Source organism: Monodelphis domestica, chromosome 1, assembly GCF_027887165.1.
Source record: "Monodelphis domestica isolate mMonDom1 chromosome 1, mMonDom1.pri, whole genome shotgun sequence".
Classification (NCBI taxonomy): Eukaryota; Metazoa; Chordata; class Mammalia; order Didelphimorphia; family Didelphidae; genus Monodelphis; species Monodelphis domestica.
The window spans coordinates 390,208,501-390,230,264 of record NC_077227.1 but is presented as its reverse complement, the minus strand read 5'-3'; the positions used below and the strand labels follow the sequence as shown (position 1 = coordinate 390,230,264).

The 21,764-nt window shown below is 45.6% G+C and overlaps 2 protein-coding genes across 2 annotated transcripts; both read right to left on the bottom strand.

Annotated features, from left to right (window-relative positions):
- Positions 1-3,778: 3,778 nt before the first annotated feature.
- On the bottom strand, positions 3,779-4,281 carry PFN3 (profilin 3). The gene has a single exon (XM_007474150.3). It carries the CDS (start codon positions 4,242-4,244, stop codon positions 3,831-3,833), a length of 414 nt encoding a protein of 137 aa, XP_007474212.1. The 5' UTR covers positions 4,245-4,281; the 3' UTR covers positions 3,779-3,830.
- A 138-nt stretch (positions 4,282-4,419) lies between these two features.
- Positions 4,420-20,230, bottom strand: F12 (coagulation factor XII). Its single transcript, XM_007474151.2, has 14 exons — positions 20,107-20,230; positions 18,737-18,779; positions 14,672-14,771; positions 14,152-14,222; positions 13,743-13,850; positions 12,845-12,979; positions 10,868-10,972; positions 10,369-10,534; positions 9,792-9,946; positions 6,667-6,901; positions 6,242-6,378; positions 5,939-6,082; positions 4,809-4,957; positions 4,420-4,726 (listed from the first exon to the last, which is right to left on the bottom strand). Exons 1-14 carry the CDS (start codon positions 20,161-20,163, stop codon positions 4,565-4,567), a joined length of 1,767 nt encoding a protein of 588 aa, XP_007474213.1. The 5' UTR covers positions 20,164-20,230; the 3' UTR covers positions 4,420-4,564.
- Between the last annotated feature and the right edge of the window lie 1,534 nt (positions 20,231-21,764).

Here is a 21,764-nt window from a genome sequence, read left to right as displayed (position 1 = left end):
TAATGATCAATATGGAAATGTGTTTTGTATGGCAATAAAAATGTTTTTAAATATTTAAAAGTGCACATGTAATTGGGAAATATTTAATGAAATAAATAAAAATATATATATTTAAAAGATACTATGCTTGTTGGCTACAAGGGAGGTGTTTTTATTTTTTTTTATGGGGAAGTATTAGGAACAAGAGGGGTAAGACTAGTAAGACAGAAGAAAATCAGAGCATCAATGATGTATATTGGTTCCAAAGCAGAAGAGTTGTAAAGGCTAGCCAATGGGGGTAAAGTGACTTGCCCAGAGTCACACAACTAGGAAGTAATCTGAAGTCAAATTTGAACCCAAGACCTTCCTTTTTCAGGCCTAACTTTCTAGCCACTGAATCACCTAGTTGCTCCCCAATGAAACAGTGTCCAAAGCTGAATAGAATTTGGTTCTGAAGAAAACAGGTGGAACTGCTTGGAAAAAAAAAAAACAAGCTATACACAATGGAGCTTTGTGATTTCAAAGTATAATCCCCTTTCTGTTCTTTACATATGTAAATACAAATTGATGTTTCTCAAATTAAAAAAAAAAACAAAAAAATTAATTCTTTTTAAAAATTAAAAATTGATGGAGAACTCTTAACAGAGATGGGACTTATTGGGGACAAGATGTTGCATTGTATCCTTAGAGGTAGTCACAGTATCAGTGGCTTTTGCTTAAGCGTTGCTCTTTGTCACATAGGAGATTTCAATCTGAAGGAGAGAAAGATTTTCCTTTCAGAACTGAGTGATCAAAGAACAGTGTGTCCGTAAGATATGGGGGTATTTAAATATGAGGGACAATTCAGGAACTAATTTTGTGTGACCACGGATAAGTTACTTCCCTTTTCTAGAACTTAGCTTCCTTCTTCCTAAAAGAGAGAGTTCTTTCCAGTTCTCATTTCTATGATCCTAAGACTTTGGGGGACCAGATCAAGCAACAGGATAAATAACTAAGCCTGGCACTCCCCTGCTGCTGACACTACCAGGGCAGAACTTGGACCACCTGAGAAAAGGCACAAGGAGGAAATCGGTAAATCATAAAAACATCCTAACCACTGGAGTTGCCCCACCACAGAAAAATGGCATGGCTTGCCTCAGAAAGCAGTGGGTTTCCTGTTCCTGGAATCATAGCTGGATGGCCACTTGTTAGGGACACTGAAAAAATGGGTTCCAATTCAAATGGGTTGAATTAGATGGCATCCAAATAACTCTAAGATGCTATCAAAGCAGGGCAGCTAGATGGTTCTATGGATAGAAAACCAGGACTAGAGACTGGGGGACCTGGGTTCAAATCTGCCCTTAGACACTGCCTAGCTGTGTGACCTTGGGCAAGTCACTTAACTCCAATTGCTTAGCCTTTGGCACTGTTCTATCTTAGAACTGGTTCTAGGTCAGAGGGTGAGGGTTTAAATAAATTAAAACATATTTTTAAAAGATGCTATGGAAGTTATCCAAAGGAAAACTGAATTTAGACCCCTGAATGGTAGCACCATTGTTCAAGTTCCCTACTTCTCAGATCCCAGTGATTCGCAACAGGGTCATATTGTTGTGCACCAGGTGGTTTTAAGAAGCAAGGAAGGAAGGGACAACTAGGTGATTCAGTGGATGGACAACCAGATTTGGAGATAGGGGGCCTTATGTTCAAATCTGGCCTCAGACACTTTTCAGTTATGTGACCTGCATTGCCTAACCCTTACTGCTCTTCTCCTTGGAACTACTACTTGGTATCAGTTCTAAGACAAAAGGTAAGGGTTTAAAAAAAAAAAGCAGCACCAAAAGAAGGTAAGGATAGTACGAGAATAGTAGTAAATAATAATGAAGTTTAATTTAGTAAGTGAAAATTCATTTAATAGAAATAAGGAACCTAGAAGTCCAATATCCTTCTCATTCCATGCTTTGCAGTCCTTAACCTAAAGAGGAAAGGACAGGAGGAGTAGGGAGGGAAATGAAGATAAAGGAGACAGAAGCAAAGGCTTAATTAGGAATTTTTTCTTCATCAGAATAAAACAGCCAGGCTCCTCCCCACCCCTAGAAAGAGCCTGGGGACAAAGTGAGTGAGAGAGGGAACCTAGAATTAGTATCTCTGGTACTTAGAAGGTACTCAATAGAAATGCTTGTAGACCAAACTCTCCCTAGGAGAGCACCTTGTTCACAGTCTGTTGGGACACGACTCTCCAAAGGCCAATTGCAGCCTAGAAGAGGTGGCTTTTTCTGGTCCCATTTTTCCAGAACCTCTGATCCTCTCCCTAGGGCTTGATCAGAAGAGGTACTGAGACTCATTCGTGAAACTTATGAATCAAGATTCCTCTTGCACTGTGCCCCTTCCCCCAGGGAAAAAAAGGAGGAAAATAAAGGAGTATAGGAAAGGCAGTGAAAGGTGAAGAATGAGTGAGAAAAGGGAGAAGAGGAAGGCAAGAAGATGAAGGAGAGGAAGGAGAGAGGAGAAAGAATTGAGAGGAGGGAACAAAATAATAAGAGTCTGGGGAATGAAGGGAGAGGAAGAGAAATGGAGAAGAGAAGCAGCCCATGCCAGGAAAGAGCTGAGACAACTTGGCAATCTCCAAAAAGAGCCAGCATGGAGAATGAAGAGAGTTCCAGACTTCTGGAGTTGATACCTGACTTCTTATCCTGTACCTACTCTAGTTGCAGTGGGACCCACCTTAAGCAAGACACTGAAGTCTTCTGAGCAGTTTCCATTCTCTGAGAAATGTGCACAATAATCCTGGCCCTTCCTCCCTCACCAGATTGTTATGAGGATGGATATAGGAGCCTTACAGATAGGAGTTTTTGCTGAGGAGAGATTGATGATGATTTCAAAGGCCAGGAGAGAGAAATCTATCTTCTAGGGTGGCCATCAGACACCCTGTCCTATCCATAGTCTGCCTCTCTACTGATCTCATGTCCTACCCCCAAGGTGGCTCTGGGTAAGAAGTGGAGGCAAATAGGGTCAGAATTCCCAATTCCAACTCCCTATCCCACATCTCTGGAATGCTCTTCCTCCTCACCTGGGTCTTCTGGTTTTCCTAGCCTCCTTCAGAAAAGCAGAAATTCCACCTTCTCCAGTAGGCTTTTCATGGTCTTCCCCCACCCCACCACCACCAGCTAGTTAATATCTTCCTTCTCAGATTATCATCCACTTGCAATATATATATATATATATATATATATATATATATATATATATATATACTCTATGTGTGAATTTATTTTAACCTTTCCCTCCTCCAACTCCATTATATTGTGAACTCCTTGGGAACAAGAACAAATGTTTTTGCCTTTCATTTTAAATCCCCAGCCCTTAATAGAATGTGCCTGGCATATAATACTCAATAATAGGGCTTCTACAAAAGCTTTTGGAAATCCTCAATTCCAATGCTTGCTGTCTAGTTGGCTGACCTAATCTTCCAAGCCCTCAGAGCCCAGCTACCTTCCCAGAAGAGGGTACAAGGGTTGATCCTAGCTCTCTGGCACCGAATTGTCATAGAGACAACTGTGAGCCTAAATGTTTGTGAGAAACTTCAGGCCTGCCTTGGCTGAGAGATTGCCTGGAACCTTTATGGCTCTGATCACTGGGCCTGGAGTCAAAGGAGGAGCACATTCCCAGCCTCTAGTGACACCATTCCAAATAAGCACTTGCTTCCTCTAAATGGGGAAAGTCATCCCCTCTGAGCCATCAGGGGCTGACCAGCAAGGGCCCTGGACACCCCTAGACAAAGACCCACCGCCATCTTGTCCGTCTTCCCAACACAGAGCTCAGGTTACATTACATTTATATTTATTCCCCTCCACTTCACGCTGGCTTCTGGAATCCTACATACCCTGGAACCGCAGGCCCTTGATAAGATGGTGAGTAGTCTTGTTAAGAGAGCCCCCGTGCACCCCTCTTCGGCCCATGAGCACCAGCAGGGCCTTGGGTGTGAGTCCCACGCATATAGAGCGACCATCCAGTCCCTTGGTCCGAGCATCCAGAACACCATCACCATCTTCTAGCAAATGGTCCCGAATGACGCAGCAACGTCGGCCTCCCAGGCTGATCCCAGACTGCAAGAAGGTGCGTCTGTCATGGCCCGTGAGTATGCCCACTTCCTGTGGGGAGATGGCAGCCAGCAAGCCTCCAGGCCTCGAGGCCCACACGCAACGATTGTCTGAATGGCCCACGATGGCCACGTCATCTATACGCTTGTCCCGCAGTACGGCGCTGATGTATGTCTTCCAGTCGCCCATTCCAGGGAGATTGAGGAACCTGCTCTGTGCCCTCAGTCCCCGGGGGTATCCTAGTGCCCACTGCTGCTTTCCCGGTTACCACTATGACGTCAGCGCCCTCTGTGACACCAGCACCCATGTGACACCAAAATTTGTTCTGAACTCAACATCTCCCCCAAGCCCTGCCTGGGGCCAATGAAAGACAAGTCCTTTTATTGCCGCCCCACAGCGGAGCTGAGAGAGGACCCAAAAGCCAAGGTAAAGCTGTCTCAAGCTCTTCATTCTAGGCCCGCCCCATTCCCGAGCTCCAACTGGCCACAAGTGCCCACCGCCAGGGTCTTTTAGAAGGCCACGCGCTCCCGGATCCATTCTAGGTGACTAGCTACATCGGCGTACACTCCAGGCTTGTTTCGGTTCCCACAGCCTGAGCCCCAGCTGACGACTCCGCGCAGAGTGAGCCGGCCCTCCTTCTCTTCGCACACCAGCGGTCCCCCGGAGTCACCCTGGGTCCCTGAGATGTCAGTTCGTTGTCCCTCCCTCTTGCCTCCCCGTTCCCCTCCTCATACAGACAGCTTCTCCGCTCACCTGGCAGGCATCTGTGCCCCCTTCCAGGAAGCCAGCACACAGCATGTCCCGGGTGACCGATGTCCCATGCACATCTTTGGCTGAACAGCGCTCCTGGGAAATGATCGGAATTTCGGCCTCCTGCAGATAACTGGCGTAGTCCTCGGCCTCTGCAATGTGATAAGGCACAGAGAGCCTGTAGTCCTTCTTGGGGTTATAGGGTGGAGGGCTCAACTGGAACCCCCCAAGGTCAGGATCTCCCCCCTCCCACCACTTCCCCAGGTGTGTTTGGGACTTACATTTTCTTCCCTTACATCCCTTTTCATCTCCCCCCAACCTCCACTCCAAACCTGAGTCCTGTGCCCAAGAAGTCATTCCTAGACTGTAAATTAACTGAGTTAGGGGTGTGAGCAGCAATGACGGGATCTCTTCCGGAGTCCTTTGTATCTACATGGAGCCAAGGACTCTGGAACACTCAGACAAATGCTAGAATTTCTCTGTACCAAGGCAAGTTCCCCCAAATCGTGGGGGAAAGTCATGGGGCTCTGGAAGAACCCTTTCACCCTTCTCCCATAAGATCATAGGATTTCTCCCATAAGATCATAGGATTTCGAACTAGCCTGGGACATTCGAGGTCACCGCTAGCCTACTTCTCTTATTTTATAGGTGGGGAAGCAGAGGACCAGAGAGGGGAAGCGACTTGCTTAAGAACATTCAGTATAGCTCAGAGTCAGAGGGTTCTCTCATTTCAAATCTGAAATTAGTTCCCGTGGCCCACGTTTATAGACCCAAAGCGCTTTGCTATCTTTTTTTTTTTTTAAACCAGACCTCTGCTCCGGGAGTTCGGTGAGGACAATGCCTTCCACCAAAGCAGAAGAACACCTGCTCTGGACCTTCCAGTCTTAGAAAGGTTGAAGACTCTGCAAAATGACTGTGTGGATGTGGGTGTGCATGCGCCGAGGTCACACAGACTCCTGGTTTCAGGAGCTAAATCTACGTTTTCAAAATCAATTCTATCCACTCGGCCACCGTACGTGCCTGCCCTTTGCCATTTATCTGCTCACACTCGTTTGCCTCTTTAGCCTCCTCTCTGGTACCGAGACCCATTCAAGGGCAAAAGCCGCCTGAGCTCACTGCTCTCTGCTTACTACCTTCATACTGGTAACCCCAGCCTGCGACCTGGCAGCTCGAGGCGTCGCCTGGAGGCTCCACCGTCTCAGGGAGACATACGGGCTGAACGAAGGGCGAGAACCGCGCACAATTCCCATCCTCTCTCTCCTGCAGCCGCACCAGCGCTAACAACCAAGAAATCCAGCAAGAAAAAGCTTTGAGTGCAGGTTCGGACCCAGGCATCCGTGTCTCCGGGCCTCTTTCCCTATCCAACGGGAGACCTGGGGCACAGAAGTGGGCTGAGGCCATCCTCTTGGCCCGGGGCACCGCTCCCCCTGACCTACCAATGTCGTGCTGAAACGTGTGGGTCTGGAAGTGCTCGTGCAGCCGGTATTCGCGCACCGAGAATTCCTGGCACTGCTGGCAGCTCTCGTTGTGTCGCTGTTGGCCCAGGACCACCTTCAGCAGTTCTGGGGCAGGTCTGTGGGAGCACTGACTGGCAGCTTCGCCGAGGCTCAGTTAACCCCAGACAACCCAGGTCTCCCCATCCTGTACCACTTCCTGCCCCCACTCCCGTCGGACCCCCCCAGTCCGAGCTTCAAACCCAGATCCCTGACCTTCCCTTCTTGAGAGAGTGAGGAAATCCCCAGCAGTCTCTTTCCGTGGCCATAAAGGGATCGAGCTTTTCTCATCCCAAACTCGAGCTTCCCCACTGGCCAGGTCTCCAAATCTTGGAGTGGCTCTGGTGGAGAAGCCCTGGGTAACTCACCTGTCCTCCAGACAGTGCGCTGCTGTGAGAACCCAACAGGCGCTAATAAGGCTGCCAGCGCAGAAGTTCTGGCCCAGGTAGAGCGCTGCTATGTAGGGGTGTGCCCCCGGTAATGCCACCAGCCCTCCCATGACGCGATTCAGTCCAGAGAGCCTCTTCCTTTGCCGCTGGCCACAGGCCACAGAATCAATCTTCCACCCAGGAGCCTGGGACACAAGCCCCTCCTTGGGCAATGCTGGAAGAGACCCAAGCACCAGACCGTTGAATGATGCCACCCAGCAACATTGATATTCTCCTTTTCTATGTTTACATTGTGCCCTCTGTGTTGTACCTTTTGCCCTGCCTGTGATTTTGTAATAGTAGCCCCTACTTATGATTCCCTGGCATTCTATTGGTATTGCTCTCTGCCTGTTCTTGACCCAAAGGGGGTCCCCAAAACTGAGCTCTGTGCTTTCCTCTCCCCCAACCATGAACATAAATAACACTGTGAGGCAACTATGGCTCAGTGATTAAGAGAACTGAAAAAGACCTGAGTTCAAATTAGGCCCCCCACTTCTTTACTCTGTGACTTTGACTAGCTAGGTGGCTCCATGGATAGAATATAGGGCCTGGAGTCAGAAAGATGTGAGTTCAAATGTGAGCTCAGAAATACTTCCTAGCTGGGTGACGCTGGGCAAGTTACTTAACTTTTGATTGCCTGACAAAAGGATGCCCTGGAGAAGGAAGCGGTAAATTATTACAGTATCTTTGTCCAGAACACCCCATGGATAATTTATAGTCTACTGAATCTAAAGAGTTAGACATAACTGAACAAATCCCCTAAAACTGAGCTCCCTGCCTTCCTCTCCATCAACTATGACCTACTTTACTCCATTGATCTATAGTTTCCCCTTCCTTAGTCTTTTGTCATTCCTCTGCAGCCACTCCAAAGCATCCCTTCCCCCAACTGACAAGAAGTGTTATAATGCTGACTGAATTCGAACTTTGAGGTCATCCAATGATTAGGGGGCTGTGCCCTCTATCCATCCAGATTCCCTCACAGTGCCTACCCTCTGCTTGTACATGCCCCGTGCCCTTTTTTTTTCTGCGTTCATCCCATCCCATGACATTGCCTATCCTATTCTTTCTGTTATCATTCTGGCTTAGTGCCATTTTTTCTGACATCTATAACTTCAATTCAACTTAATTCAATTCTACAAGGACTTATTAAGCATCTACTAAGTGGCAGTAAGTTACTGAAAAAGCCGCCCCTGCCCTATAATAAAACTTATATTCTATTCCTTACGCCTTCTGCCAGTGCCTGCCCATAACCAGTCTTGGTATTTATGTTCCTACACATTCCCCTCCTCTCTGCTAGCATTGCCCCTTAGTGCTAACACTGTGCCAACCTGGTCTTCTTTTTACCTACCCTAGTCAGGTCTACATCATATCCATTTGTGCCATCTCTATGCCTTCTATTGAGTGACAGCCTCATGCCAATTTCTCTCTCATGCCCTCTGTAAAAAATGGATTGGAATCCAGGACTTCAATCCCCACAAGCCTTTGCTCCACTTCCCCAGAATGCCTTGTAATCTCACCTGGGCCAAGATCGAGAAGGGATTTAACCTGATTGCAAAGGCTTTTGAAAGCTCTTTTGGACTTCCGTTTTGGAGCAGACGCGTCTCCGCTGTGATGTGAGGTTATCTTGCCTAGGCCTCTGGCCTAGGCACGTGTTTTTTCTTATTCTGTATTTTATTTTATCTTTAACCTTTAATAAACCTCTAAAAAATATAATACTCCTTGCAGAGAGAACTAATTTCTACCTGCTTCAGTCTCCCCATCTCCCCTAAATTTTAATCTTTACACCTCTGTCCATGTTTGTTCCCATGTTTAACCCCTTCATGTGTCTACCCTATGGTTTCAGTGTGAATGATGCTGTGTCTACAGCCTGTGTCAAACCCTTTTATACTGTTCTATTCCTATTTCATGGGCATTTTCTTTCTTTTCCTTTTATTTTATCTAGTCAAGTTATTTTTTTTAAACCCTTACCTTCCACCTTGGAGTCAATACTGTATATTGGCTCCAAGGCAGAAGAGTGGTAAGGGCTAGGCAATGGGGGTTAAGTGACTTGCCCAGGGTCACACAGCTAAGAAGTGGCTGAGGCCAGATTTGAACCTAGGACCTCCCATCTCTAGGCCTGGCTCTCTATCCACTGAACTACACAGCTGCTCCCTATCTAGACAATTTAGAACATTATTCCTTGGTTATAAGAATCATATTCTTTCCCTTCCTCCCCTCCCTGCTGGGTATTACATGTGTCCTTGATCATAACCTATTTCCATGTTGGTATTTGCACTAGGGTGATCATTTAGAGTCTACATCCTCAACCATATCCCTTCGACCCTCATGGGCATTTTCTATGCCTACTCTGTGTCCCGTTCTGCCTGTACCCATCCAGCATCTTCCATCTATCTTATCAGTCCATGAATCCCTCCTCTCTGGCCCAATCAGTATCTTTCTTTGGTTAATACTATCTCTGCATCATGCCTGCACTCCTACCTGTATCTCTGCTGATCTTGTGCCCACTGATGCCCTCTGTCTGTACACTGTGGATAAGCACTATACTTTTTCTTCCAAAGTCTATGCACACCTCATGCCCTCCACTGGAACCGATATCGTACCTTTTCTGTGCTCATCTCATGCCATTCCTTTATCTAAGCAGCCTTTATTCCTTGTCTCTGTCCACTATGGAACACCTCTAGAAAGTTCCTTCTGTGTTCATATTCCATGCCTTCTACACCCAACCTGTGCTCATTTTCTCTGCCAGCCTTATGCTCTTTGCCTATACTTTCTCTGTACACAGTCTAGTGCCCTCCATCATAATACGGCTGTTCTCACTATCATGACTTGCCCACCTGTGCCTCACTTTGCCCTCTACCTCCACCCAAATGTGTTCAGACCTAGGTGTCACTGCTCACCCTATACTCTGTGGCAGCCGTGTACCTCCTGTCTGTGCCCATCCAGTGCCCTCTAACCACTCCACACCTTTGGTGACCTTTCTCTGTGAATTCTTATCCCTTTTACTTCTGAAAGGAGTTTTTCCTTCTGTCCCCTCCTAGTATGGTAATACTTGGTCCCTAACTTACCTGTGAAAGACAATGGAGGAGGAAGAGTTGGATACTGTGATGCAATAGCTGGATTCTGAGTTGGATCCTGGCATTGGGTCAGTCTACAGTACTCCCAGCTCAATTGGGTCCCAGAGAAAACAAAGCACCAGGGGCTAGTGTCATTATCTGGGTTCCTGAAACCATACATAAATGGCACTCAGTGCCCGTGAGAATCTTCCCTATCACACTCAACAATCCCCTCAGTACCCATTCTGTAACTCTTTCCTGGTTTGGGCCCCAAGCTGACTTCTCCCCAGATCCTCACTTCCTCCCTCTTCCCTGGCTTTGCCTGGGCCCCTCCCTCTCCATCTCCTCATTCCCCGGGACCATTTTCTTTTTTTTACCTTACCTTCTGTTTTAGAAGGAATACTAAGTATTGGTTCCAGAGCAGAAGAGTGGTAAGGGCTAGGCAACGGGGGTTAAGTGACTGGCCTGGGGTCACATAGATATGAAGTATCTGAGGCCAGTTTTGAATCCAAGAACTCCCATACCTAGGCCTGCCCACTCCCATTTTCTCATTAAAAAAAAAGCCTACTAAACCCCAAGCCCTCCTCACCTGCAGTAGGGGTGATTGCCCAAACCCATGGTCAGCACATGTTCCCTGGAGAGATGCTGATATGTGATCTCTGAGGACCAGGGTTGGCATTGCTTGCCTGATAATGTGGTCTGTGCTGTGCCCCGGTAGGTGAGTCCTTGACCATTATAACATCTTGCACTGGTGTCTAGTATGAAGAAGAGCCATCCAGAGTTGGGAGAGACTTGGGGGAGCCCGCCAAAACTGAACTCTCTGCCTTCTTCCTCTAGTGGTCTTATTCTACTGTTTTATTATTTCTCCCTCCCCTTGTCCTTCTTCCTTTGGGAGAGAAGTGGTCTTTTTTTTGGGGGGGGGCAGGTGAGGAAACAAAGTCAGCACTCATTCCCTCTCCCCTATCCCTTTTTTAGCTTCTAAAGGGGGTGGGAGGAAAAAAGACTTCTCCCTTTCTGTCCTCCCTCATGATCACATCTCCCCCTCATACTCACCTCGGTACCCTGGCCCAAAAGGGTCCTGGACCTACCTATTTCACAAAAGTGCCCTACATAATTTGGTGGACAGTGACAGACGGATTGGCCCTCTGCCTCCAAGCACATCCCTCCGTGGAGACAGGGGTTGTCTAGGCAGCCTGGGGAGAGGACAGAATTTTCAATATAATCTTTTGAAAGAAAGGATTGAGTTGTCTCCTCAGCCCTGTCCAACCTCCCCCTACCAACAATTCCCTGAGAGTCCAAAAGTAGATCTCATTTTCCCAATGGCCAGCTAGATCACAATGTCAGAATTGGACAAAAACACTGAACATAAGATGTTTAGAGCTGGAAGGGCCCTATAATGGTTAGAAAGGATTTGACTAAATTATAAGAGTAAAAAAATTTTGTGGTCGCCATTTATAGAAATTAACCCTTAAGTCACAAGACTGTTAATAGCTCTAATAGCTTTATTATAGTAAGATAAAGATAATAAGAGAGGGAAATATAGAAAGGAGGTAAAGAATTACCTAGCCTATCAACCTAAAGCCTAACAGCCCAGAGTCTGTCCCTGAATCTTAGCCTCAGAAACAACAACAACAACCCAGCTTCCTTCTGGGTCTCATAAATCCTCACTACACCCACTAACTCCCACATCACTCCCCAGGAACCAATCTCAGTTCTGCAATTAGCTTGGCACCACTGGAGTAGGGGGGAGTGCCTGTGGGATCAATTTTGTGGTTGCTGATTGACCCAATTTCAAAACAAATGGAAGGAAAGTTCAAATTTCTGATTGATCAAAATCAACATACAAATTCTATTCTCACTACCCTCAGAGCATAGTGTCATCTTAAAAATAAATAAACAAATAAAAATAATTTTTAAAAAAGAGCATAGTGTCAGATTTATAAAGAATCCAAGGACATAGAACCTCAAAGATACATGGTCTCTTAGAATATAAGGTGTCAAAGTTAAAAGTTAGAAAGAACCATAGAACTTGGGATGCAGAATGTTGGGCCTAGATGGAACCTTATACATGTTGGAGCCAGAAGATCATGTGTGAAATATAGAAGAATTCTTAGAACTTTGAACCTGAAAGCTTGAAGAGATCTTTAAACACAGAACATAGAAGAAATCATAGAATATAGGATGTTCAGAGATAGAAGGGATTAAGATATAGAACACAGGCTGTTAGCGCTAAAGGCACCTCAGGGTGGAACTTTAGAAAAAAGGAACCTTTGAAACAGAACCTAAAGGAAATTTAGGATAAAGACTATTAGAGACTATTAGAGAATGTTAGGATATTAGGATGTACAAAGAATGTTAGAGTTTAAGGGCAGCAAAATGGTTCAGTGGATAGAAAGTCAGGCCTAGAGATGGGAGGTTCTGGGTGCAAATGTGACCTTAGATACTTCCTAGCTATAGGACCCTGGGCAAGTCACTTAACCCCAATTGCTTAGCCCTTGCTCCTTTTCTGCTTTGGAATTGATTCTTGGTATCAATTCTAAGACAGAAAGTAAGTGGTTTTTAAATAAGAATCAAAAATATTACAGCTTAAAGAAGCCATTAGCCCCAAGAAATACAAGGTCAGAGCTAGAAGAGACCTTAAAACAAACTTAGAAATGAAAGGGAAATTAGATAACAGAACAAAGAATTGAGCATAGAACACAATATCAGAGTTGGAAGGACCTTATAATATAGACTCAGAAGTGGAAGGGAGCTTAGAGAATAAGACACAAAACTCAGAATATCAGGGCTGGAAGAGTCTTTCCAAAGAGACTTTGGAAAATAAAAGATTATTGTCAGAACTGAACTCTCTGGTCAAATCCCATTTTACAATTGGGAAAATGAAGGCAAGATCAGAAGCTTCAGACACAATGAATAGGAAGTCATATCAAGTGAATCAATAGCCCATCTAGAACTCAAATCCAGGTCTCTGGACTTGGGGCTTTGTCCACTACAACCACAATTGCCCTCCCCTGCCCTCCCTGCTCAACCCCAGCATCCTGTGACACTGCCATGCCAATCCTCACCCTGGCTGTTTGGCAGCCACTTGCAGTCAGCACTGGGGCCCTTACACTGGCACTTGGCCACTCTGGGTGGTTCTGCACGAAGCCATGTCTCATTTTCATTGAAGAACTGCCTCAATTGAGGCTGATAGCATTTCTCTGGGGACAAAAAGCATGCAGGTTAAGGGAAAGTTGTTCAGTCATTTTCAGTTGTGTCCAACTTTTCATGACCCTTTTTGCAGAAATATTGGTAGTTTGCTATTTCCTTCTCCAGCTCATTTTGGAAGTGAGGAAACTGAGGCAAACAGGGTAAAGTGACTTGCCCAGGGTCACACTGCTAGTAAATATCTGAAGCCAGATTTGAACTCGGTAAGATGAGTCTTCCTAACTCCAGGCCTGTATAAGGAGTGAGTGTGTACCAAGAAGATGCCAGCAATTGGGCTCCAAGAGGCAAGGGCTCTGACAAGGGTGTTTATATGCCTCACTCTTGCATCCCTGAAATTGTGTTTGCTGGCACAATGGATAGCATATTGGGCTTCAAGTCAGGAAGATGTAAATTCAAATTCTGCTTCAGACACTTAACTAGCTATGCAACCCTGACCAAATTCACTTAATCTCTGTTTCCTCATCAGTAAAAGTACAGCAATGTGACCTCCCTTCCAGGGATGTTATGAGAAGACAACGAGATAATATTTGTGCTTTGCAAATGTTATAGCACTTTATAATTTATAAGTTTTATATATAATTTACATGTATATATATGATTTATACTATTATCATCTAGAGTCTCTCAGGATGAGGCCCACAAGGATAGAACCCCTTCCCCATGCCTAGGCCTTGGGGCCACCCTCCTTCCCTGTGTGGGGTGCTCAGAAGCCCAGGGTTAGGAGTCAGGCAAAGCGGACCTCAAATGAATGGGCACCTTTTTGGCAGTACTGGCCCATGAGGTGGGGGGCACAGAGGCAGCGGGCTCCATGAACGGTGTTGATGCAGGTCCCTCCTCTCTGGCAGGGATTTTGCTTGCAGTGATCTGTAGACAGAAGGCCCCTGAATGAGGCAAGGGAAAGGGATGGGGGGAGGGTGATGACAGGAAGAATGAAATCAAGGTGACGGTGCCCTAGGAGGGGTTCTCTCAGTCTGAGGATTGGGGTGGGAAATAATCATCCCCACATGCCCTTTTTTTTTTTTTTTAAAGTAAAGCAGAAAGGCCTGAGCTGTATCCAAATTCCTAGCTTGGGAATGGGGTAGGGGAGGTCCCCAAGGGCTTTCTGGAATGGGGATGGGGGTGGGGGAATGAGAGGAGGGAGGAATTGCAGCTCCAAGGGCGGCACCTTTCACTTTCTTGGACTCCAGGCAATAGACCCACTGCTGATCTCGATCATAATTGTCCGTGGTTGCACACCTGGAGAAAGAGGGGGTCATCCCTGCTCTGCAGAGCCAGATGATATACCCCCAAAGACACACCTCTCCCAAAACCTGGCCAGAGGATACTACCAGCACCACTGAATTTCAGGGAGGAGGCTGCCTGGTTTCTTGGGGCTGATGGCCTGGGACAGGGAGATAACAGTGCCTTCTCATTTAGAAAGAATTTAAAGATTTACAGAGCTCTCTACAGTCAACAACCCTGTAGAAAGGGAGTGCAAATGTCATTATCCCCATTTTACAGATCAAGAAAGAGGTTCAGACTAGCCCCAGGCCACAACTAGTAAAATGTCAAAGTGACAGACAGGTCTTCCCAAGGAGAAAAAAGGCACTTTACAGGAATGGAGTAGCGTTCTCATTTGGGAGCCTTGTAGAACACGGTGACCAAGACCATCTAGCCTCGCAGAGGGCAGGAGGCCAGGAGCTTACCAGGCATGGGGCCCCGGACGGCCCTTCTTGGTGCATCTGTGGTGCAGCTGGCCTCGGTATTGGAAGGGGAAGTAACAGGGCTCACCGCTGGTGACGAGGACTGCAATGAACCCACAAACACCTAGTGAGGGTCCCAGACCTACCCTCCAGACGCTAGAAGTCTAGTTAGAGGACAGGACATATGTCAAGTCTATAAGCATTTATTAAGCACTAACTCCAAGTGCCTTGCTAGGCATTATGTCAAGTGTTGGAGATACCAAAAAAAAAAAGATAAAACAGAATAAAAAATGGTCCCTGTTCTCAAGAAGCTCACAATCGAATGGGGCCAAAACACACAAGTAAATATGCATAAATAAGACACATACAAGATAAATTGGAAATAATGAAATACATTGGAAGGCACTAAGATTAAGAAAGACTAGACTTGGGGCAGCTGAGTGGTTCAGTAGATAGAGAGCCAGGCCCAGAGATGGGGAGGTCCTGGGTTCAAATGTAACTGCAGACACTTCCTAGCTGTGTGGCCCTGAGCAAGTCACTTAACCCCTACTGCCTAGCCCTTACCACTCTTCTGTCATGGAACTGATACTCAGTATTGACTTTAAGAAAGAAGGTTGGGTCTAAAATTTAAAAAAAGGAAGAAAGAGAGAAAAAAAGGACTAGATCAAGTCTCTTAGGAGAGAAGGTGAAACTTTAGTTGCTTCAGGGAAGCCAAGAGGTGATGAGAAGGGAATAGCCAGTGAAAATGTCCAACCAGGAGATGGATTGACATGTGCAATTAACAGTGGTGAGGGCAGTGTCACTGGATCATGAAGAGTTAAGTGTATGAAGGCTGGAAAGACAAAGGTTATAAATAAAGATTTTTATATTTGATCCTGGAGAAAAAAAAGGGAACTGTTGGAGTTTGTTGAATGGAATCAGGAGGGATGACCTGATCAGACGAGCTCTGGAGGGAGATCATTTGGATAGCTGAAAAAATGCCAGGCCTGCGGGTCATCAGACAAATAGTATAGATAATAAAGAGACAAGAGGTGTGGTGTGCTGGAAGTCTCACTGAGATGGAGCAGATGGGACTAGAACTCTTTGAAGAATGAGAATTTGAATTGAGCTGGGTAGGAGGAGCATTCCAGGTAGAAGGAATCCCCAATACAGACAAAGGCATTGGGGTTGGGGGTTGAGGAGGGGAAGGGGAAGGGATGAGGAGTGTCAGAGAACAGGTTTAGGAAATAAATGAAGAAGAGCAGTGGAAGTAGTGGGGAGTAGACAGAGAGCACCAGGTCTAGAGTCAGGAAGATTCATCTTTCTGAGTTCAAACCTGGTCTCAGACACTTAGTAGCTGTGTGTTCCTGAGCAAGTCACTTAATGCTGTTGACCTCAGTTTCTCATCTGTAAAATGAGCTGAAGAAAGAAATTGCAAATTGCTCCAGTATCTTTGCCCAGAAAACCCTAAATAGGATCATAAAGAATTAGACACAGCAATGACAGTGAGAAATAAAGCTGGAAAAGTGCATTGAGAACAAGTTGTGGAATGACATGATATGAAGCTAAGGAGTTCAGATTGGATCCTTGCATTATTTATCTTGGTATCTCTCCTACTGTCTAGCACAATGCCCTTAATAAAATGTCTGAGGGTCAAAAGAATCCTAAGCAATCAGAAGCCAGTGAATATATCCAAGTAGAATACCAGCATATTAAACACTCTTCTAGAAAGGTTCACCTTTCTGATAGCCCATAAAATCAACACCTTAAATATTTGTTGAATAAATGGGTTCATGAAGGATTGGTGTAAAAGAAGATAAGAAGAAGGCAATAATAACACCTAGGAGGTTATTACAGTCATCTAGGGACTAGAAGGCAAACAGGACTATAGCTTTAGAGATGGAAAGGACCTCAAGAATCACCTAGAGAGTCTATCCCCCTCATTTTATAGAAGAGGAAACTGAGACCCAGGGCAGTGAATTTCCCCCAGTCACACTGGTGGTATCAGAAGTGAGATGGGAACCTAGGACCTCTAAGTCTAGAGCTAGTATTCTTTATGCCTCCCCAAGAAGGTTCATCACTAGCTCATATGCCTCTTGTTCCATAATGACATGGATTTGACAATTCTGAGGTACCACCTCTCACCTATCAGATTGACCGATATGACAATAGAGGAAAATGATCAATGTTGGAGGGAATGTGGCAAAATTGGGACACTGATGCATTGCTGGCGGAGTTGTGAACTGATCCAACCATTGTGGAGGGCAATTTGAGAATTATGCCCAACGAGATATAAAAGAATACATACCCTTTGATCCAATAATACCACTACTAGGTCTGTATCCCAGAGAGATTAAAAAAAATTAGGAAAGGACCTGTTTGTATAAAAATATTTATAGCTGCTCTTTCTGTGGTGGCAAAGAATTGGAAACTAAAGGAATGCCCCTAAATTGGGGAATGACTGAACAAATCGTGAAGTATGATGGTGATGGACTACCATTGTGCTCTAAGAAATGATGAACAGGATGATTTCAGAAAGAGCTATGTGACCTGATGCAGAGTGATATAAGCAGAACCAGGAGAACATTATACACAGTAACTGCAATATTGTGGAACAACCAAATGTGATAGACTTTACAACTAACAGCAACACAATGATCCAGGACAATTCTGAGAAACTTGTGAAAAAGAATGTTATCCACCTCTAGAAGAAGAACTGTTGGAATATAAATGCAGATGAAAACATATGATTTGTCACTTGGTTATTTGGGTATATGTTTGGGGGTTTTGGTTTTATGAGATTATTCACTTTTTTTTATCTCTTAAACTGAGGGGATTAGACTATATTGGCTCTTAAGGATCCATCCTGTTCTGATAGCCTAGATTCTGTGTTACAAAGATCCTTCCCAGTTCTGACATCATGTTGTAAGAGTTTTCCCAGCTTATGACATTCTATATGCTATATAGAATTAAAGACTAAACTCCAAAACTCTCTCTCTTATGATTCTATAAGTATCAAGCTTCTCAGTTCTCTCTCCCTTTCTTTTTCTTTCCTTCTCCCTTTTCTTCCCCTTCCTTTTCCTTTCCCTCTCTCTCCCTCCCTCCTTCCCTCCTTTCCTCCCTCTCTCTGTTTCTCTGTTGGTCTCCCTCATATAACCAGTGTTCTTCCCAATAACTGTCCTGACTCGTCTCTGATTTGGTTCTATTATAGAGAAGGGAAAGGAGAGTGATGACTGATGGAGTTGGAAAGGCAGACTGGTGGCAGATAGTCGGGGCTCTTTGCCTCTTCATTCATTCACCAAACATTTGAAAGGCAGACTACATACAATAACAAAAGCCCCAACTTCTATAGTGTTTTATAATTTATATATTTCCCTCACAACTTGGAGATTGCACAAGTATTAGCAGAAAAGAGGCAGTCTCTCCTTTCTCTCTGGATCAACCCCAGTGTCTGATACACAGCAAGGGCTTAATAAATGCTTATTACTTGATTGATCAATGTATAACAGACACTAAATAAATGCTAATTGATTGATGGGTTGTTTACAAATGAGGAAACTAAATGTCTTAGAAAGGTTAAGTGATTTGACCAGGTTCAGAGGTCTCCAGGGCCTGACAGTACTTCCTCATGTGTGGTGTATCCCCCACAGTTCCTGACACAGTTGCCTACACAAAACAGGTGTTTCATGTTTGCCGTTTCACAAATTGGGAGCCCAGGTTGGGGGAGGGCAGTGGGACACCCCAGAAGGAAGGAAGGGAGGGAGGGAGGCATTAAGAAAGGCCTGAGGTGTGGGTGTTGGTGACTGAGGAAGTATAAAGTCATCCTCCCTCCCCACTCATAATTACAATAATAGCAACAACCCATTTACATGCCACCTCCAGATCTGAGCCTTCCCTCAAAGCCTGGGGCTGGAGTGTCTCTGGACAGCCAGACCCATCCCTGGGTCTCTATCCCAACCCAACCCTCGGCCCTTTCTCCATGGAGGGATGATCCTTCCTAGAACTGTATGGCCCTGCCCCCACCACCTCCACCTTGACCATCACCTCACCCTTGGCCACTTGGCCAGAAGTCCAGCTGAGAAAACTCACCTGCTGTGGTGAAGGGATCTTTTGAAGTTTTCCAGGGTGGGGCCTAGAGGAAGTTAAGATGGGAGGAGGTAATGCCACCTCAGATGTGCCCCTCTAGGTCCCCCACTGCACCCTAAACTCTCTCTTCGTTGTTCCACACACACACTGTCCTTTTGCCCTTTCTCTCCCACAACTCGGAGATCCAGAGACCACCCTCCCACCCCCCCAATCAGCCCTCCCACCCATATCAGAAGCCTAAGCTTCCCCATTTCTTTTCCTCTCACTAGGAGGTCCTGATTCATCCTCTTCAGTTCCTGTCCTTGCCCCCTCCACTCTGTGTCCAGCAGGCCCAGCGTGGGAACCTGAACCTAACCCCAACCCTTTCCCCTCACTCCCAGGTGGGATTAAGAATCCCAAGAGGCCTTAGCAGTCCCTCTCATACCAGAACAAAATCCCCTCTCTGACATATCTGAAAAATGGTCACCTGCATTTTAAAGATCTTCAGTGAGGGGGAGCTTGCTCCCTCCAGAGGCCACCTTTCCCCTTTGGGATGGCTCAAACTGATAAGAAGCTCTGTTTTATAGCAAACTGAAATTGCCTCGCAATTTCTACTCTCTTCTCCAATCTCTTCCCCTGGGCAGAAAACAGAACAAATCTAAACCTTTCAGGTGGTAGGCCTTCAAGTAACTGAAGCTCGCCGTCATAATCTCCACCCTCAGTCTTTTTTTCCCTTTCCTCTCTAGGCTAAGTATCCCTGGCATTTCTAATGCTCCAGATGCAGTCGGACCAGAGCAGAGTGCATTAGCAATAACAATAATAAAAAAGAATTAGAAAATAATAATGATGATAACAAAACCACCAGCATTGATCTCTTTAGGCTTGCAAAATGCTTCCTAGATATTATCTCATTTGATGAGGACTGGCTGCTTATCACAGGATACTTTGACTATCTTACAGTAACCGGAGATCACATTAACTTTCTGGGCTGCTATACTATTGATTCATATGGAGTTTCCGGGGAACTTAAAACCCCAGAGCCTTTCTGATCTCTGGTTAGCTGTGTTCCTGCCATCTTATCCATTTGGGGTCTTCTTTTCCTGTCCACTGGGAGACACCTTGGATTCCTAAAAGAGCTAAGTGCCTGCAGGTGGTCGGGTAGGAATGGGGCCAGAGCAGAAGCCTTCCCAGCCCTGTGGCACCAGACCAGACACTTGGAGGACGTGGACCTCTTCCTCTCCCCTAAGGAGCCCTTAACCCGACTCTCATCTCTTCTGGAAACACCCTATCCCTGCCCTTCTGGCATCCCCTTCTTGCAGAACCTGAAAACAACTGCCCCACTTCTTTCCCTTTAGCAAGTTTCTCTAGACCCTGTTTACCACCAGGGCTCTCACCGTAAGTGCCGGCCCCAGGCCCAACATTAGGATTCCCAGTAGCAGTAGGATCTGCATGGTGTCTCTGTGTCTGGATCAATGTGATGGGGGTAAAGTCCAAGGGAAGAGTTGGAGACAAAGAAAGGTAAACTCCACCCAGCTTGAACCCCCTCCCCCTGACCCTGACCCAAGTTCAGGGCCCAGAGCCAGTGTATTCTTTTTTTTAACCCTTACTTTCTGCCTTAGAATCAATACTATGCATTGGTTCCAAGGCAGAAGGGTGGTAAGGACTAGGCAATGGGGGTTAAGTGACTTGCCCAGGGTCCAGGTAGGAAGTATCAGAGGCCAAATTTGAACCCAGGACCTCCCATCTCTAGGCCTGGCTCTCTATTCACTACACTACCCAGCTACCCCCTCAGTGTGTTCTTGACAGAGGTAAAAACCAGCCCTCCTGGGAGAGGCAGGACTCTGCCAGAATTGACAAGAGAAAGTGAATAAGGAAGGGAGCCTGGTATAGGATGTCTGAGACTCCTAACCCTGAAGGGGTAAGCCATGGAAGTGTTCAAGTGAGGAAGACAAGTAGGACAATTGGATGGGCATTTCTGGATCCTCACCTTTGTCTCTAATCCCTTCTGCATAAACACCTCTTTGTTTGGGGGTGGAAGGCATTTGTGCAAGGGAATTCCCTTACATTGGTACAGAAGGTGAAAGCACCATATTTAAAAACTGGCAGGCTAAATTCTATCACTGTCACTCGTTACCTGTTGGACTTTGAGAAAATTACTTCCCCTCTCCAGATCTGTTCCATCCATCTCTAAAAAGAAAGGCTGGTAGAGGAGGAGAAACTAACTCTGGAAATCAACCAAGCATTTAGCTTCAAATATTGCTTTTAATGCTTACTAAAAAAATAATTTTTGCTTTCTGTCTGAGTAACAACTCTAAGAAGGTCAAGGGCTAGACAACAGATTTAAGGATTTGCCCAGGATCACACAACTAGGAAGTGTATGAGATTAGATATGAACCCAGGGCCACTCATCTCCAGTCCTACCTACTCCTATTTAATGACTTTTTCCTTTAAATCCCTTACCTTCTTTAATCAATATTAAGTATTAGCTCCAAGGCAGAACAGCAGTAAGGGTTGGCAGATGGAAATGAGTAACCTGCCCAGTAGGAAGTACCTGGGGCTAGATTTGAACCGAGGACTCCCCTCTCCAGGCTGAACTCTCTATCCACTGAGTCACCCAGCTACCCCCTATTACTTACCTTCTAATATGACTCTGGGCAAGTCATTTAGCCTTTCTCAACCTCATTTTCCTGATCTCTAAAATGAAGGGGTTAAAGTTCCTTTCAGATCTAGATCTAAGAACCTATGATGAGATGATTTTTAAAAGGCCCTTCTAGTGGGACACTTTGTGAACTCACTCCCATATTAGATAGCTTCTTCCATTATAAAAGAATTCTAGTTGTTGGAAAGTTTGTCCTTATACAAAACTGACATCTACCATGTTGCCCTTCTACCAGGCAGAATCCACATGCTGGCACTTTGAATGCTTTTAGACTTTATTCATGTCCCTCCTAAGTAATCTATTAGACTGAAATGATCACAATTCCTTCATGGGATCTTCATATGATGTGTTTTTTAAGTCTCCTTTCCATCTTGGTTACTCTCTCTTCTAGAC